Source organism: Branchiostoma lanceolatum, chromosome 8, assembly GCF_035083965.1.
Source record: "Branchiostoma lanceolatum isolate klBraLanc5 chromosome 8, klBraLanc5.hap2, whole genome shotgun sequence".
NCBI lineage: Eukaryota > Metazoa > Chordata > Leptocardii > Amphioxiformes > Branchiostomatidae > Branchiostoma > Branchiostoma lanceolatum.
The window spans coordinates 18,042,742-18,062,121 of NC_089729.1; the positions used below are offsets into that span (position 1 = coordinate 18,042,742).

At 40.1% G+C, this 19,380-nt stretch overlaps 1 protein-coding gene and 1 long non-coding RNA gene across 5 annotated transcripts in view; one reads left to right on the forward strand and one right to left on the reverse strand.

The window, feature by feature from the left end:
* Window positions 1-19,002, forward strand: part of LOC136440101 (katanin-interacting protein-like) — a 48,062-nt gene extending 29,060 nt beyond the window's left edge. For 2 of the 4 annotated variants that reach the window (XM_066435908.1, XM_066435911.1), the window contains 21 exons: window positions 165-295; window positions 912-1,118; window positions 1,779-1,869; window positions 3,172-3,313; window positions 4,206-4,403; window positions 4,854-4,948; window positions 5,288-5,330; window positions 6,568-6,708; window positions 7,441-7,576; window positions 8,567-8,744; window positions 9,308-9,473; window positions 10,657-10,835; window positions 11,835-11,876; window positions 12,267-12,331; window positions 13,433-13,543; window positions 13,936-14,075; window positions 15,425-15,526; window positions 16,011-16,168; window positions 16,651-16,725; window positions 17,475-17,569; window positions 18,233-19,002. In XM_066435908.1, coding sequence (XP_066292005.1) covers window positions 165-295; window positions 912-1,118; window positions 1,779-1,869; window positions 3,172-3,313; window positions 4,206-4,403; window positions 4,854-4,948; window positions 5,288-5,330; window positions 6,568-6,708; window positions 7,441-7,576; window positions 8,567-8,744; window positions 9,308-9,473; window positions 10,657-10,835; window positions 11,835-11,876; window positions 12,267-12,331; window positions 13,433-13,543; window positions 13,936-14,075; window positions 15,425-15,526; window positions 16,011-16,168; window positions 16,651-16,725; window positions 17,475-17,569; window positions 18,233-18,288 — 2,551 coding nt within the window. In that variant the 3' untranslated portion in view covers window positions 18,289-19,002. The remainder of the gene's footprint in view (window positions 1-164; window positions 296-911; window positions 1,119-1,778; window positions 1,870-3,171; window positions 3,314-4,205; window positions 4,404-4,853; window positions 4,949-5,287; window positions 5,331-6,567; window positions 6,709-7,440; window positions 7,577-8,566; window positions 8,745-9,307; window positions 9,474-10,656; window positions 10,836-11,834; window positions 11,877-12,266; window positions 12,332-13,432; window positions 13,544-13,935; window positions 14,076-15,424; window positions 15,527-16,010; window positions 16,169-16,650; window positions 16,726-17,474; window positions 17,570-18,232) is intronic. The other 2 variants (XM_066435910.1, XM_066435909.1) reach the window with 2 other exon arrangements.
* Window positions 1-19,380, reverse strand: part of LOC136440105 (uncharacterized) — a 77,915-nt gene that overhangs the window by 4,896 nt on the left and 53,639 nt on the right. The window lies entirely within an intron of this gene.

Genomic DNA, 19,380 nt, shown 5'->3' on the forward strand with positions numbered 1-19,380 from the left:
GTCCCGTGTTCGAGGAGGTGCCTCGAGTGCGTTACAACAGCCTCATTACTCACATCGGTACCTACTGGCTGAAATAATACAACCTGGTGAATATCAACCTGGTGAATAGTACATGTATGCTGTGTTGGTAGAGTGTTGTTTGACAGTAGTGTGTGTTGGTTCAGTATTCCAGAGCTGCCTACCTTACTGGATAACATGGAGAGACCAGACAGTAAGAGAAGACCCAGGAGTGGTCGGAGGAGGGGCCACACACCAGAGAACAGGTCATCTAAGGACAGACCTGCACGCACACCCGGTCAGCACCCCATAGTATTCCTAGGAAACTGAAGATTTATTCATTTATTTTCACCTTGTCTAACATGATTTATATTGAGTCTGAAATGAGATTTTGATAAGGAGTTGGTAAGTCAAGAAGTTATAATCACTTTATAAGAAATATTATTGATATCTCTTAAGTGCTTATAACTTCTTGATTTACCAACTGAGACATAATTACTGTAACAAAGGATCACAGCTTCAAAAAGAAAACGCTAGGCCACGTCATATCATAAATCATTATACATCATGATGTAATCTAGTGATCTTTTCCAATCAGAAGGAGAGCTAATTTATATCTTACTTAAGAATGCAGGTTTCATTAATGATGCTTCAAATTTAAAGTTGGCTCTCTACTGAAAAGTAACGACCTTTTTAGGATACAATACATGATACACATTTTTATTCTACAGTCTTCAATATGATTGTCCTTTTAGCAATTATTTTTTCCCAAGCTGCAGAAGAAACATGAAATTTAAGCCTTTAGCAATTATTTTTCCAAAGCTACGGAAGGTATTGCAAATTTCGTGCTTTAGCAGTTCTTTTTCCGAAGCTGCAGAAGATATGAAATTAAAGTGTTCTTTCCTGCTGTATAGATGTTGTTGCTGACGAAGGAGAAGAAGCAAGATGGCGGAGTCGCGCTCAGTCCTTCGAGTCGAGCGACCCAGAGACGGAGAAGGCGGCAGGACTCGCAAAGCCTCGCCTACAGCAGCCCCGCCCTGACAAGTTACAGGAGTCGTGGAACTCCCTGTCTCTCTTCAATCACTCTCACAGGGGCCGCATCACCAATACGGACAAGGAAGGTAAGGCCACACCAATTCAATTTGTTGCTTCTCGGATTTTTTCAGAAAAAATCGGAGCGACAGGGCGAAAAAAAAAGAAGAATTGTTTGCAAATAGTCTGGGATGAACATAAGGGTTTACATAACATAAAGAATGAGAGGTTTATTCAACTCTCAACTTTGTTTGTTTGTTTGAACCTTTGTTAATTCATGATAAGCTCAAATCGGCATGCAGGCCGCTTTTCATTGAGGTCATGAGGGAAGAGGTAAGGGTCAGATGCAATATAACAGAGATACACAGTCATTTGTATGGCTCATTTTATGCAATGCACCCCTTTTTTTGATCTAGTACTATAATTTCAGTAACAAAATTACCTTTTGCCATGTAACAATAGATTGATATGGTGAAAAAGTTTTAATAGATGAAAAATATAATAATAATAACTTAATATGATCAACATTTTTAAGTATGTGCAGGCCTTTTTAATCTATTTTGGTGGCTATTGAGTTTTACAACTGAACAGATAGTAAAATTGGGAGTTTAGATTTGTGAATGGGAATAGTGACCCAATTTTTTTTTGGTCAAAATGGTAAGAACAGGACAGGCTATTCGGAGAAGCAACAAAAAAAATTGGTGTGGCCTTATTGAGATATTATTAATCTTTCTGTGTTTTTTTACTAGGTGATGTGCTTGACGAGTACCTGTCGGTAAATAAGAGAAGCAAGACAGCAGAGCGCACAAGGGAGGAGGAGGAAGTACCGGATACTATGGAGTAAGCTGTAATATATAGCTTATACGTTATAGTTAGTGCTGCGTACCTAAACGTATCATGATCATCAGGTACAGGTACAGGTACAGGTACTGGTACAGAGGTCTAGGTACAGGTCCGGACCTGTACCTGTATCTGAACAATTTGAAAAAATTAATTTGTGTTTTTCTGAACTTCTTCCATGACAAAAACATATTAAACTGTTTTCAACTTGTCAGTAGAACTATCTTTGTTCAAAGAGCATACCTAGGTTTCCTTCCGCCAAACTCCCTTGGCCTTGCTATCAAAACTCCCGTCCTGCCTGAATGATCTGTTGCATTTTAGTTACGCTGTTCCAAGGTCATGTTTGGTCATGTTTGGTGTTGCATGAGATCAGGAGATCAGTCACAAAATAAGCACATACTTGGTGTTAATTTATATTGGTACAGTACCGGTACTTCATGATACGGAATTTTTGACCTGTACCGAATCAATTTTTACGGTACAGTACCGGTGCACAGTACCGGTATGCAGCACTAGTTATAGTAGTTTTTTGTGTAATATTGTTGTAGAATCTTTTTAGATTTGGAATTTACTTCTTCTTCTTCTTCTAAAACGTTAAAGGAGTAATGACTCTGTTAACCACCTTGATCCTCCTCCCTCAAACATGTTCAAAAACGTTTTCAATCCGTTAATTTTAAGACCATTCTCAGCTGTGTTGCCTTTCTTCTGCTCTCTCCTCGAAGGTATACTTTTCCTCCTTCTCCTTGAATGACCCCCTTCTCAAGTAGATGGAACATTTTTGTGCCTAGACAAAAAGTATTTCAGTACTTCACGTCTGAGGGATTTATTAGTAAGGATAGGGGGAGAGCATTAATCCTAACAACAAAGCCTTTATCAATGTAACAATCATTGTGAACAATGTGGGGTCGTGTGGCGCAACGGCAGAGCGTTCGACTCAGAACCAAGAGGTCCCGAGTTCGAATCCTGTCATGTCACCAATCTTGTGCCCTTGGGAAAGGCACTTTGCACGACTTTCCTCACTTCACCAAGGTGTAAATGGGTACCTGTCTTCGGTTGGGGAAAGTCGTATTGAGGTCACCTGGTGGCGCCGAATGGCAGCCGCCCAGACCCTTGCCACAGTTCCACAAAATGCAAGTGTGGATAAGATATTATATATGTTGTGTATTGTGTGAAACCTGTAATACCCTGCATCAATTCAGTGCTAGAAAGGCTGCCATTGCGGGTAATTTCTGACCAATAAAAACCATTTATTATTATTATCATCATCAACTAAATGATAATTCTACATCCAACTCTTTGCAGAGAAATCTTTGAGATCCCAGTACTGCCTCAAGGTAGGGAGCTGAAGATCAACATCAGGACCACGTGGGGGGACAGACACTATGTAGGGCTGAACGGCATTGAAGTCTTCAGCAGCACAGGACAACCAGTAAAGATTACCAAGGTTTGACAACACCTGTCCCATCTGTCCTGTGAATTGTCACTCTCTTATACATATTGTATGATATAAAACTATAATCACAGGATAGAAATGCAAGTAGTCTTCAGTCTTGCAAAACTGCTTGTAGAATAACCTTTTGGTCACTTGCAATTTCCCTTTTTTTTGTTAGGCCACGCCAATTTAATTTGTTGCTTCTCGGAATAGCCTGTCCTGTTTTTACCATTTTGAAAAAAAAAAATTGGGTCACTATTCCCATTCACAAATTTCAACCCCCAATTTTACTATCTGTTCAGTTGTAAAGCTCAAAAGCCATCAGAATAGATTATAAAGGCCTGCACATACTTAAAAAGTGTGGTCATATTGATCATAAGTTATAATTTTTCATTTATTAAAACTATTTCTCAATATCAATCCATATATTACATGGCAAAAGGTAATTTTGTTACTGAAATTATAGTACTACTACTAGATCAAAGAAAGGGATGCATTGCATAAAATGAGCCATACAAAGCTGAAATTTGAATAATCCTCTTATTCTTTATGTAAACCCTTATCTTCACCCCAGACTATTTAATTTCTTTCCCTGTCGCTGCAATTTTTTTCTGAAAAAATCCAAGAAGCAACAAATTAAATTGGTGTGGCCTAAGTTGTTTATTAATCATTCATAGAATGGTATGAAATGCTTACTTGTAAGTCTTGCCTCTATTAGATTACACTATATTTACAAGTGGGATGCAAAATTATGTCGGTAAGATTTATAGTAATATAATTGTCATATGGAAAGAGTAAGCTTTAGTAGTTGTACACTCTAAAAAGAGTAGCCTCCATTCTTAACTTAACAATTCAAGATCAACTTCAATATTGAAAGCAAAGTTTTTTCACTCGACATAAACAGATAACAGCAGACCCAGCGGATATTAACGTCCTGCCAGATTACAACTCGGACCCGCGTGTGGTCACCAACCTGACGGACGGAGTGAACCGTACGCGAGACGACATCCACATGTGGCTGGCTCCCTACATGCCAAACTGCAACCACTACATCTGTCTCACCTTCCAACAACCATGTAAAGTCGCCATGATTAGAATATGGGTATGTTTGAGTTTTGGATATATTGAATAAAGCACATTGAAAACTTCAACATACTTTTTTGTTTACCATTCTGCCTATATTTATCTCCATGAAAAATGGAGATATAGTTTTGGGTGTGTCTGTCTGTTTGTGTTTCCGCACCACTCCGGACAGCATAACTCAAGAGCCTCTTGATGGATTACGATGATATTTGGTATTTGGGCGGGTGTTGTGAAGCTGAAATTCAAGGTTGATTTTGGGCCCCCTGGTTTGTGACCTTGGTACTGCAGCAGAACTTCAATTTTGTATCTTTTGACCTGGACATGCTGTGGTCTTGATTTTTGGGTGACAGATAGCTTGTTGTATTTGGACTCAGAATATCTACAAGTAGACACTGTTTTTCTTTGTATGAACATTTTTTGACACATGACATTTTTTGTGTGTTTAATGTGTTGTCTTTTATGCTTTCAGAACTACAACAAGTCCAGAATACATTCATTCAGAGGAGCAAGGGACATAGAGATGACGCTAGATAAAAATCTAATTTTCAAGGGAGAAATAGCAAAGTAAGTATTCGTGTACATTGTTTTATCCATACATGGCACATTGCATGATACCAATGTGAATGCTTTTCAGTACCAAGGACAAATACTACTTGGGTAGTTCATTGTTTACACTGTAGTCGCTACAACTGTTGAAGGGAACGTATTTCCCTTTCAGCATTGAATTTGACTTTTAGTGGTAAGATTATATTTTGTTACCAACATTCTATCTTTTCCAATGGTTGTGATAGCTTTTTTGGCGACGCCTCAGGGGCGAGCCTGATAGTATACTTTTTTACCTTTTGCATTGTTTCTCTGAAAACTGATTTTTATGCCGTTCTTATAATCAAATTTATTTTGCAGAGCTAGCGGTCTGCTACAGGGTGACTTGGACTCTTTTGGGGATGTAAGAATGTTTCTTTTATTACATGGAAGTATTGTTTGCAGTAGCAGTGACGTTATGTGATTATGAACACAGGATCACATGCATGTGTGGCGTCGCGGTGGTGCAGTGGCAGGATGTTTGGCTCCAGAACCCAGAGATACTGAGTTTGAATCCGGGGTTCCCTGATTTGTCCCGTTGACGTGGTGCCCTTAAGAAAGGCACTTTACACGACTTTCCTCACTTCACTCAGGTGTAAATGGCTTTGGTTATAGATGTCCCTCAGATAGGACGTTAAATGGAGGTCCCGTGTTTGAGGAGAGGCACACCTCGAGCACATTAAAGAACCCACCGCACTTATCGAAAAGAGAAGGGGTCCTTCCCGGTGTGAGTGGTTCAAAACCTACAGTCCTATGGCCGCACATGGGGCCATTGTCGTATTGAGGTCACCTGTGCGCCGAATGGCAGTTGCTACAGACCCTTGCGATCTAGCCCCGCCAAATGTGCGCTCTTCAGCCCCTGGCTGCGAAGAGAGAGTATTCGGCCTACCCAAAAACAATAAATGTAAAATCAAGGGTACCCAGACATACCATACGAGATAGTTGCAGTGCTAGTTGTCATCTGTCCTATTAACGAAAAATTTATCTGTGACAACACCTGAAAAAAAGTCTGTTAAGGTTGCAGATCACAGTATTTCTCCTATTGTGATTTACATAGTTAAGGATCCCAAGGTGAGAAGCTTCGACGCTTGAAAATTTATAGAAAGGTGCGCAATAAGGGTGCCAGATTTTAATATGTTTGACTTCAAGGTTCAATCTACAAAATATCTGCAAAATGTTGTTAAATTTGCCGGCTCGTTCTCTTTTTAAAGCCACTTTGATATGACCCCCAGCGGAGATCACTGTACTGCAGGCGACTTACAGTAGTCGGGCGATAACAATATCCAGGCGCGAATCCAACCCGACCGAACAAACATCGTAATCACACTCGTGCTGTCTCAAAACTGACATATTCCTCTACCATTCACCACAGTTTCAGCCTTGCTAACGTGCACAGAAGAAAATCTACGGCCTTTTCAAGCACTGTGACGCACTACTTCGTACCCAAACTACTATTGGGGACGGGGGGTGCCCATTAATACTGTGTTTGGCGGCCTTAAATTGAAGTCAAGGGATACATTATTTAGCAAGTTCACAGATGTCAATGTCTCCTTCTAAGAAATGGAAAGACAAAAAGTAACATAACATAATATTTCCCACAGACTATCCTGTTCACAATGGATGAGGAGATCCTGGAGGCCATGGCGCAGTATGATGAGACATACGAGGGGGACGTAGAGGACTTTGATGAAGAGGAGGAAGCACCGTTTGAGAGACCAAGAACTGCAGACAAGGGAAAACAGGTGATCATGAGATGCCTCTTTTCATATAGGGAAGACATGTCTATGTTTGTATGCAAAAGCGGTAACATAAAAATCATCAATAAAAGTTTAAAGGCTTCATTACTAAGATTTTGCAACTATTTCCTTACGAGCTTTGTTATTGAAAAGAGATACAAATGTTCATGTACACCTCTACCACACTACATATAGTCCATGGGCCAGGTCCCTCAAAATTTGGTACCAAACAGAGGGACAAAGGGTGACTTATTTTATTGAAAAGGTTGATTCCTCTACTTTATCATTATGCATGATAATAATGTCAAATGTCCAGCTTTTTAGGGATTATCACGTGATATGATGACGCCACTCAAAACCAAAGAACGACCAAAAATCGTCTATATCTAGTTATTTCATGACCATATTTCATTAGTATTTCTATACGTTTAGATCAAACAAAGACCAGTTAAGTACATTTGAAGCCATTTGAAGTAAACTTAGGCAGATTTCTATAATGGTTGCCATGGAAACGGTGAAAAATAACATTCTAACATTCATGGAAATTAGGCACATTTTTCTGACAACAGTGATAAGACTATTCAAATATAAGTGTTGTGTTAATAAGTTTTCTATGACTTGTGATAAACTGTTACTATCTTAACTCGTCTACCTATAGTACCAAAGCATTTTAAACCTAAGAATTTTAAGCTATCCAGAGCCAACTTTAACCAATATTCGTGTTTGTCTTTGGTTCAGACTGTCACAGGGGACCGGCCTTTCACAACAGCGAAAGCTGCGGAGAGGCAAAGGGCTGCTCAACGACAACAACAACAACAGTTACAAACAGAGGGAGCTATGGGGGAACCACGTCCTGATGCCTACCAGGGACAAGGTATCAGAAAATAGTCATAAGTGCTATAATATGATAATGATTGTTTTACTTCACTGATAGGATCTTTGTGGCGCCGGTGTGGCGCAACGGTTAGAGCATTGGATTCAAAACCAATAGGTCCCGGGTTGGATGCGCACCATGCCCTGACGTTGTGCCCTTGGGAAAGGTACTTTACACGACCTTCCCTGGCGGTGGAGTGATGCCCACCGATCCTCTTCGGCTAATCTGTCTAAAAGTGTGCAAAAAAACACACTGCGGGCTTGGTTGCCGATGTGCCAACATCTAGCACATTTGCCACCATAAACTGTACAACTTTTTTTTCATAGGACATTTTTAGATCTTTTTCTAAAATCTTTGTTCAAGGCATCCAGGGCATTTTATGAGGCTTGAAACTTGGATAAAGAAACTCCAATTTCTAGTCATTCCTACACATGGTAAGTTTCAATAACACTATACCATAATGTCGACATTATAGGAGCAAAGATACGATGTCATTGTGTGGTGAGAACTGATAGAAAATCCAAGCCCTAATAGACTGATCCTGACTGTCCATCACAATTAGCGGTCCGACCAATGAGAGAGTGACTGCATGTCCGTCAAATATTTGCATTCTTATGTTTTAATTTTGCATTTCTACGTTTTGAGGGAGGTGGGCGGGGATATGGTATCGGTCTATTCACTAGGCGCGTGAAACTAAAAGATCACCATGTGCCACTTTTGAGCACTTTGCACACAAATGTGGTAAACAGTGGCATTAAATGTCAATTTCATAAAGATTACACTCAGCAACTAGAATATTTCCAGTTTTCAAGCGTCATAAAATGCTCTGGGTGCCTTTAAAGGTCTTTTTACCACCTTCAATTATCAATTGTTAGTAATCGATTGCAAATCTAGGTTGCATCTTGCCATGCAACACCAGAAAAATTTTTTACTGCTTATTCAAAAACATTACTGTTCCAGGAGACTAATAGAATACATTTTTCTCACTAGTGTTGGAGTTAAGTTTCACGGGAACCTGGGGCGATCCCCACTACCTGGGACTGACAGGACTGGAGGTACTGGGCTGGGAAGGAGATGCTCTTACTCTCAGTCCCAGGATGGTCAGTGCCACCCCGAGGGACATCACCGTTCTTCCAGGTTATGAGGACGACACTCGGACTTTGGATAAGTAAGTCAATCTTTGTAACTGTAGACTTCAAACTTTGTATTGATATAAATGCAGAAATGTTCATGAACAGAGACGGGGGACGACACAAGTTATCTGGCACGTATGACCCGCTACTCAATCACGTGTCGCTGACGTCACGTTGCAGTAGCCGGGTTCATTCCGTGAACAGGGTTGATGGAGTCAACCGAAAATTTGGGGTAAGTCCAAATTTCTCTTACGGTGTTGGACGAAAAGTTTAGTCTTGTTAATATTAATAATGAATTCTTAGAACTTTCATGCTAAGATATGTTCAAGTTGGTTTTATGATCCTGGCTTTCACGGTTAACTCTTTAGTGCAAACTTAAAACCACCGCAAAATTTTTTGCCCGCCTATAACTGTAGCGCTCTCAGCTATAGATTCAAACACGAACTTAAAACCACCGCAAACACTCCATTTTGTCCCTACCGCGAAATAAAAACCCCACAAACTTAAATACATTAACTACTATGGGGGCTAGATCTTACAGTAGGGATGCATTTTTTTGATATGTCATGATTTACAATTTTCTTTCATTTTTCTCTAGGTTGGTGGATGGTTGCAATGTGACCACAGAAGATGAGCACATGTGGTTGATACCATTCAACGAGGGGGATGGTCACGTTTTGACAGTCGACCTTGGCCAGCCACAGTACCTGACAGGGCTGAGGTTCTGGAACTACAACAAGAGTCGTGAGGACACTTACAGAGGGGTATGGCTTCGACATCTTTGGGTGCATAGATATACATCAAATGTAATTTACAAGTGAGGCTGATAGAGGCTGATACATGTATATTTACAAGTGAGGCTGATACATGTATATCTCAAAAGTTTTTTTTGTGACAGCCAATGGGAGCACTGCATTTCAAAATGCGACCGCCTGATAGGCCAATTGAGTTAATCAAGTTATCTTGCATTTCTGGGTCAGCTGCCCTAGTTTTTATACCAAATGTGGCATTGTGACTGTCTGGGACATGTGCGTACATGGCTTTGTTCACACTTTTGGTATATTACTAGTACTTCAGAATTATTTTTCTATATTCTTTGCCATTTTCAAAACAAAGATGCACATCTCCATTTTTTTGCATGGGGAGGAGTATGGCTAAACATGCTATATACATGTATCTCAAAATTTTCTGAATACTTCTGTAATTTTAGTTTTTAGAATACCTTGTACTCCAAAGAGTCTCTCTGCAACTACATGTAGACTGTACTATGAGAGTGATGCAAGACAGTGGATAATACCTTAGGCTGACAATCCAATTCTTGTAGTACTTTTCATTACTGCTAATAGTATATTTTTGTTCAATACGTACTTCTTGTTGCACTCTCAGAAAGTATATCATGATCAGGACACTGATTATATCATACTCATAGTGGCTTTAATGAGGGCATTTGTCTGTTCTCACATTGGTTGGTTGAACATGTATACTGCCATTCTTGTTTCTTTCACTGTAACTTTATGTTCACTGTTTTCATGGTCACCTCTGTACCGTGAACTTATCATCACCGTGAAAAAAAACTGTTATCATTTATGATTTCTTCACACATCCATTCTGTGAATCACTTGCCGCCACCGTGAAGTTTAAGTTCAGTGAAAATGTCCATTTTCCTTACACTGTGAAATTTTGCTACTGTGAAGATAATTTAAAAGTGAATCACAGTAACCGTTTTTGGCGACGCCTTAGGGGCGAGCCTAATTGTATAGTATGTGTGCAGTTTGCAAGAATTCTAGAAATTGCATAGGAATCTTCTTTGGATATCCAGTATGAACAACACCAATTTACAGTGCCATAGGCATATTACATTAACACATCACCCACAACAACAACCGTTGCCATGGCAATGTCTGTTTTTCCATTGCCAATCTTGTTTTAAACTTCCATTCTGTACAGGCCAAGATTGTACACCTGCTGTTGGACGGCCAGGTCATCTCCCCACCCCAAGGTTACCTCATCAGGAAGGCCCCGGGGAACTGTAACTACGATTTTGCACAGGACATCAGTTTCTCCCAGAGCCCCGTTTCGTCACAACCTGTTAAACTGTCATCACAACCCCTGGAGCTTTCTGTTAGGTAAGGAAGGAATGAGTATGAGTTGCATGCGTAGTCCAGTAGTTAGCGATCTTACCTCTGGAACTTGAAGCCCGATCCCGGCTGTGTCGCTCATCCGACATGCACGCTACCGGAAAGGGTCGCAGTCCCTAGGACAGGACGTTAAGCCGTGGTCCACTGTTCATTGTGCTTGTCGAAAAGAGCTAGGGGAATTTCCCCAGTACAATGAACCTGTAAATACTGTACATAGCGTCTGTCTTCTCTGTTACGACCAGTGGAAGATTAGCTCATCTGTTCATTGAGTTCATCTGAGCTAAACTGGTCGAGATCACTTTTCCTTTCCTTTCGTGAAATGTGCTTGTTACCATTAGAAATACATTGTGGGTCAAAAAGGAGGTATCTATGATGTGTGTATAAATATTGTACTATGTCATGTACTTAGATATATAGAATACAACACCGCGGTCGGGTTGGTACCTCGGGTGATACTGAATACAACGTGTTGTATTTTATTCATGTCATACCTACCCGAGAAAATACACATTTCAATGTGGAATGCGCCAAAAGGTGAGGAAGTTTTGTGTCCTCGAACAAGAAACTGTAGCAACATTGATTCCAATCTCCGAATCCGGTATTCGAATTTCCGACGGCCGCGCAACCGGCGCGCTCAAAATGCATTCAAAATATTCTATGAAAGTCCGGGACACCCGTATCAGGCCCAGGTATGACATAAATACACATACATGAGGTCTCACCATGAATTCATCACAGTGTGAACACGTGTTCTCTCTTACTACTGTATTGTTTCAACTGTAAACTTAAAACATCACAAATGCCTCCTTCCCCCTCCTTGTGCAAAATGAAGACGCCTCAAATTTGAAACAATTTGTAGTCTTGTCCTTTATTTCTATAGAAGGCAGACTAAGTCTTGTATATGGATGTAACTTGATTGTATATTCAAGATCAATCCAGTTCACTGCAGAAAATTCGGTTCACATTGTCATCCCTTCCGATTCACAGCGACTATGGTGGACGTCGTGCCAGGTGGTTAGATAGAACCAGGTGAACAGGAGTGGGCACCACTAAAAAAACTAACCAATTAATTGTTGACTGCTCTGTATATGTTCATCAGCATAATGTGTTTTTTCATCACTACCTTTCCTTCTCTGAATTGCACTACAAGCTAGCAAAACTAATAAAAGATGTGTGAAAGTTTTACTTCTGCTAGTTTTGACAACATTCCTGAGTAAAGTTGAGTTAAATATTTCAGCCAGCATTCACTTTCATTGAGATTTGGCTATCTTGACTTACTTTTGATGTGTTTTCATTACTAATTACAGATTTATTGATTGTGGTATGCATTTCTTTTAAATTAGTAAATTAATTGTGTGGGGGTTCGTAACATAAAGTACCTGTTGCCTTAACATTCTGTATGCTTCTTGTTATCTGCAGACAAAGTAAACTGTTGAATGAAGAGGCCAGTCAGGACTACGAACCTCTCATCATGCCGTGTGGATGTATCCTCTCATATTCTTTAACCGTTTTTATGATATATGGAAATTTTGTTGCAAATTCCTGCCCGTAGGCTAATTGCAAGTACATGTACATACGTAACATAGAGTGGACGAACAGATAATGATGAACAATATAACATATGACTACTCTAGTCTTAACTACTGACACTAAGTTGTAGCTTATTGGGTTCGGCTTCTTTTTGCGAGACAGTGGAAGATGAATGATCCCACTTTTTCTGTAATGTGTGGGTTTTGTGATGTTTAGAGGAGAGTAGTTTTCTTTTCGTCTGTAAACATGGAGAAATTAGGATGGAAAATGGTGACGTCTTTAAACAGCTCAGTTCTTTCAAAGACATGAAGAAATCATTTTTTTTTCTAAAAAAGTTTTCATAAATTATTCTAATTTCCAAGCATAACCTGCTACGATTCAGCTTCTCTGAGACTTTCACTGTAAGAAGACTTTTGCTATTTTGCAAGAATGTAGACTGTAGTGCGACAGAATTTGATGATGTCGGAATGTTAAAATGACTTGTAGTCAGTTGGGGAAGTAGAGCAGGACAACTTACATGGGGCACCTGGTTGGCTGAACTGGCACAGAGACTGTCCAAGTTTCCTCCAATATTTAAAGACACCTCATTCTTTATTATCTTATTATATCAACCAACTTATTCTAGTAAGAAAAGGTAGGTCTGTATTCGACTTTGATTGCATTCTGAAACAATAGACTAATGAAAGAAATGGCGAGAAAAAGTTGCACTTTGAGAAGCAGATTCTATATATTGCTTTGTGTGATTAAATAAAATCATGGCCAGCCATCTGTGGCAATGAATTATACATACAAAGATCTGTAATTATAGAAAGTCTGTACTGTAAATGCAGAAATGTTTGTGGTTGTTTTATGTTACTTTGCAGTTTTTGCTGTAAGCTCTTTGCCACAAACTTAAAACCACCGTAAATGTTTTCCCTTCCTATCCCCTTGTCTACTGTTGTCTCAAAGGCGAACTTAAGACCACCACAATCACTCCATTTTTCTCCCTATCGCAAAATTAAAACCACAGGAACTTAAATGCATTTACAGTATGTTATGTCCTTGACCTTGTCCAGTTGTGTTTGAGCTGCAGCTGCTGTCCACCTGGGGTGACCCCTACTATGTCGGGTTGAACGGTCTGGACTTCTACAACGAGCAAGGAGACCAGATCCAGCTGACTCAGAACAGTATCCTTCACATACAGCATGTGTCTACTGGATGACTTACCACTTGTTACTTTAGATGTAGACTTTAAGATGCACTAAGGTTTAAGCTCTGTAACCGGTGACAATTTTGAAATCTTAACCCTCTGAAATGCTATTTCCTGCATGTTAAGGGGCAAGTTTTGCTGGATGACTAAGCTAAGCTAAGTCCCTATTTGTAAAAAAAATGTACCATGAAAATTATGATGCGACATAAGAAGCTTTCTAGTACATCCATAAGAACAGAAAATGTATTACTAGTATTATGAAATATTCTCAGTCTGCCACATGTACATGATTGTATGTCTCTTGAATTTATTGTGAATCATTCCAACTTCACAAAATTTGCTGGTCCGGATCCTTGACTGGTGGTACAGACATTGCTGCCTATCCTGAGAGTGTGAACGTGTTAGCGGGTGTGGAGGGGGATGTGAGAACACCTGACAAGCTGATAGACGGGAACAACTGCACCAACGACGGCAAACACATGTGGATAGCACCTGTCCTACCTGGCGTGGTGAGTAAGGAAACAATACAAGATGCAATAGCTCTAAAATGGAGAACGTAGTTCTCTCTCTCTCTCCAATTTTACGTCTTTTATTCCCCATTATATGAGGGTTGGACGTGCTTGCACATGGATGGGTGAGCCCCAGAACTCCTCATCAAGTGCAAGTCTTTTTTGTAGCAAGAGTTTTTACGGCTGGATGCCCTTCCTAACGCCAACCCAAACCCTACTGCTGGGCTTAGGACATGGGAAATATGTGTTAAGTGCCTTTCCCAAGGGCACAACGTCTGGGTGCATGTCCGGACATGTCTGGGTACTCCACTGGGGATTGAACCTGGGTTCCATTGGTTCATAGCCGTATGCTATGTAAAAACTTGATTCTAGGTAAAAACTATGTTAGCTACGACAGAGCATTAGAACAGCTGTCACTCACTCCCCTGTACCTGCGACGACGTAATCTGTGTATGAAATTTGCACTGTCCATCTCTAAATCCCCCACCTTCTCTAGTTGGCTCCCTCCGAAACGGGGAAGCGTCCACGGTAGGGATCTAAGGTCAAAGAACAAACTCACACCGTTCAGCTGCAGAACTTCCAGATTTAAGAACACCACATTACCTTTTACCGTAGAGTTATTGAATGAATTGTAGTTTTTGACTCAAGTGTATAGTTTTTAAAAATGTTAAGTTATGGTAAAACTTGTATAAGCAATTGAATGTTTTATCCCATACCCCAATTCAGCCGGTAAGGCTGCAATGGTATGTGTATGTAATTGTTTGCAAATAAAACCAGTCATTATGCTCTGCCACTATGCCACGGCAGTTCAAGTTTGTAACTGCTATACCGTCTGTTCTTATCATAGTAGTGTAACAGTGGAGTTCAAGCGCCACCAACTGACCAGTCTAACGGGTCCAGACCGTTTAGCCTAGCGGTTAGTGCGTTGGGGTCGGGATCTGGCGGCCAGGGTTCGGTGCGGGGGTCGAATCCCGGGAGCCTGGAGACTACTACTCGCCTCTTGTGTTTTAGTAAACCATGTTTCACAAGAAAATTGTACTATCGTATATTATTTTTGTCCTTACACCTCTTTGACCTAACAGTTTTCCGCTCTATAGTCCAATCCATACCTCAGGCCACACCAATTTAATTTCTTGGTTAACGGATATTTATTTAAAAAAAAAAAGAATTTTAGAAAAAAATAATTTTTGTCTACAAATTTTTTTTTTTTAGATAAAAATCTGTTAACCAAGAAATTAAATTGGTGTGGCCTCACCTTCCCTAAGACGTCACCTGCAGTCTTAGTCTATTTCTTTGACTTTGAACAGCATTGAATACATTTAAGACTTGATTTGTTCCTGTCTCAACAGATCAACAGAGTGTATGTGATATTTGACCAGCCACAGACAGTCTCCATGATTAAACTCTGGAACTACAGCAAGACTCCAACCAGGGGTGTGAAGGAGTTTGGGGTACGTTCAAGTACACACTGTTGAAAATCTTGCATGGTTCACTGTAGAAAACACAAGTTGAGCTCCCACCTTGCTCAAATGAATGTATCTGGTAATGTTAAAGTTGCTGTTTAGTGTTAGTAACAGAAACGACAACTTGAACCTTCGAAATATACCTTTATTGAATGTGCGTCCATGATTATATGGTTGTTGAAAGATTAGACGATCTTCCTGAGGTGCAACTTCTAGATAATGTTACATCTGCATTGTTTTTGCAATAAATATAATATTACTATGCAATAATGTATGATACACTTAGTCTACATAATTATAACGTTACATCAGCCACGCCTGCACCCACAAGGGCGACTGAAGTCAAGGTCTTCATAAACAACGATGGATGAACATCATTATCATCACTGTTACATAATACATACAATCACTGTACAATATTGCTGGGGATTTTTTTAGTACTAAATCTGACTATGCATGTGTATCTATCCAGGTGTTGGTGGATGACCTTGTTGTGTACAATGGTATCCTGGGCATGGTGCCGACCACACGTGGGATCCTGCCCACATGTGACGCTCCCACGCCGTACCACACAATCCTCTTCACCGATGACGATGTCATCGCTCAAAAAGAGAGACATACTGTCATCAGGTATGCTTGTGGCATTTTGGCGACGCCTCAGGGGCGAGCCAAATGATATAGTATTGTGTGCAGATTGTAAGAATTCTAGAAATTGCACAGGCATTTTTCCAGCGGTATGTCGCCTGAAATGGTGTAGTATTGTGTGCAATTTTCGAGAATTCTTGGAATTTTATTTTAATTGTCACTCAGAATAGAAACTTCATGCAAATTAGATATCCAGTTGTCCATCATGTTTCTTTTGTGTCTTTCTTATATCTATCTTTATGTGTTGTACATCTAATCTTGCACCCCTTCCTGTATACGATTAATTTTCAATTATTTTTGAATGATGACAAACATGTCGATTTGAAATTTCTTTAACATATTATGTTTCTTCTCTCTTAAGATTTCTTCAAATGAAATGCAAGCCTGTATACCTTTTCTCTCCACATGAAGTGAATATGTGTTTCGTTGTCTTCCATTTCATCCTTAATTACATATAACACACTCAGGTACTTCCACCCAACCTTCTTTCCAGTCATGCCAGTTCCTCATCCTCTTAGTCATCCTTTCTTCTTACAACATGGGTGAGAGCACATTTTGTGCAGTTTTTTTCAGCTGTGTTTTAATTTTTTATTTCGTCTTTATGAGCTTCTATAATGCACTAGAGGGAATAAGGAGTGCATGGTGATTTGGCATCATCTAGATATAGCCAAATAAGGAGATGTTAAAATCACATGACATGCATGGGAAACAAGGTTGACTAAAGTAAGGATTTCAATGGCCACAGTCAGTCACCCTCCTAAAAGCAGGACCCCTATCGCTCACTTGCGTAGGGGCCCTGCTCTTTAGCCCCGGTAGACACGGTTCTGGCAACGTTACTGACAGTTGCTCATGAATAATAAACGAGCTATCCTTATTTGGCACAATTTGGCGGTTAATTTGTTCTCAACCTAAAGTAACGATGTGAGATGTACATGTAACCTGCTTGGTTGATAGCTTCCCAGCGTCCTTTGCGCTTTTGCTCTAGATTAGGTTTAGCAAACCCTCTGATTGGCTGAAACTGTTTTGGTGGTGACGGCGACAGAACCGTGTCTACCGGGGCTAAAGAGCAGGGCCCCTACGCGAGCGAGCCAACGAATCAAGCGATAGGGGTCCTGCTTTTAGGAGGGTCCAGTCAGTACAAACTAGCACTGCCAAATCAGCCTGCTTTTCTTCCTGTTTATAATATGAAGGATGTTGTTGTGAGACATGATAATGAGGTAGGTGTTGATATATAGTTGAGTGTAAATGTTACAAAGAGAAAACTAACACGGTCTTGGCATCTCCCTCACAGTAACCAGGTCCCAGATGACCAGGACGTCAAGATGACAGATGATAACAGGGTGATGGCGCATCACAGACAGCCCAAAAAACCTTCAGTGGACCAGGGTAAGTGATGAACCTATAGTAATCAGTTGCCGTTCCCATGTATAGTCCAGTTTACTAATGAAATGACAACAGTAGCAAGATGTGTGTATGTTTTAAGTGATGGATACAGTATGCGATTACTTTGAAACTTTACTACAGGTTATACTTACTGTAAATGCATTTAAGTTTGCATGGTTTTAATTTCGCGGTAGGGAGAAAATTGTGTGTTCGCGGTGGTTTTAAGTTCTCATTTGAGACAATAGTAGACAAGGGGGTAGGAGGGCAAAGTTTGTGGTGGTTTTAAGTTCGCGGCTAAGAGCTTGCAAAAACCGTGAACATAAAACCGCCGCAAAAATTTCTGCATTTACAGTAATTGATTAACCTTGTCAGCTGCTGTTCTAATGTAAAGCCCAGTCTACTCAGGAAGGGACAAGGCTTACTAGAATGGCAAGATGTTTGTATTTGATGATTCATTAAGTAGTTATGGTAATGTTATTTGGAACTTGACTATCAATTAAGGAGTGTCTCAGTTTAACTGCTAGGTGTGTATGCTTACATACTTTTAAAGAGTTTTAAATCATCATGGTGTAACCAATTGATCCAGACAGGGCTGTGGCATTGCTGTCCTTGGAACTGGTACTTTTGGAAAGCAATCTCTAAATTTGTTTCATGTTTTTTCCCCAGCTCTACGTCCAGCCACCTCAGTGCCAGGACCTGGAAGAGGTGTGCACAGAAGATAGTAACGGATGTCTTTTTCCTTAGAAGACTCGAGGTTCTAGCTAGAAGTAGAACAGTCATTATTGATATGTACCTAAAATGTATATAATGTATACTGTCATTGATGAAAGTATTCCGGTTGGAACGAATAAACTGTAGATCTCACTTTGATCCCTGATGTAGTCTTTAGGCTCATGTAACTGTCTTAGTTATGATCCATATGGCCCCTGGCTACTACATACATTGTAATTTTCTCCTTGTGTTACAAATATGAATACATAATATCATAGTTTATAATCCTGGTTGTTACTGCCAAGTATGTTTGTATAGAATAGGGCCTTTATTCCTTCACTATGAACCAATTATTCTAAGTATGCACAACTCTGTGTTGGAGACACAGTATTCAGATGCTTGTTTTTCACTTACATAAAAGCATTCATACTGGCTGTTGTTCTTAAGACAGGTTTTCGTAATGTGTAAAGATACTATATGATCGTGATGTTTCAGACCATTGGCAGCTGTTCATAATACCATTGTTTGAAAAGTATTCTTACTGCAATGAGGATTTCATCACTTCAGCATCTTGGTATCGTAAGTTAAAGCTACGTGCCTTGTACACAGTCCATTTAGAGCAATGTCAACACCATTTAATGCTGTCAACACTTTTTGATGCTTGCATTCCATGAATGTACATGTACCCAGCTTGAAGTGACTGCAATAAACACAATAAGTATGAATTTGTGTATTTTACAGTGTTTGAAGAGAACTGTCCTTCGCTAGCTTGTACAGTTTGGACAGCCTTTGTCTCTGCCAGTATCATGGACCAGGTGCCTCCTTCAGGACATTTGAAATGTTAGAATATCCGTGGAACTGACTCTTTGCGGTTGCCAAACTCTAGTTATCTCCATGAAAAAAGACTTTTTCATGGGGATATTGTTTGCATGCGTTTGCATGTGTGTTTGCGTGTGCATGTGTATGTTTGTGTCACCGTATGCTTAAAGTCAGCATAACTGAAGAACGTGTAGATGGATTGTAATGGTATTTAGTATGTGGGTAGGTGTTGGGAGGAGAAAGGTCAAGGTCGATTTTGGGCCCCCTAGTATGTGTCACTGGAA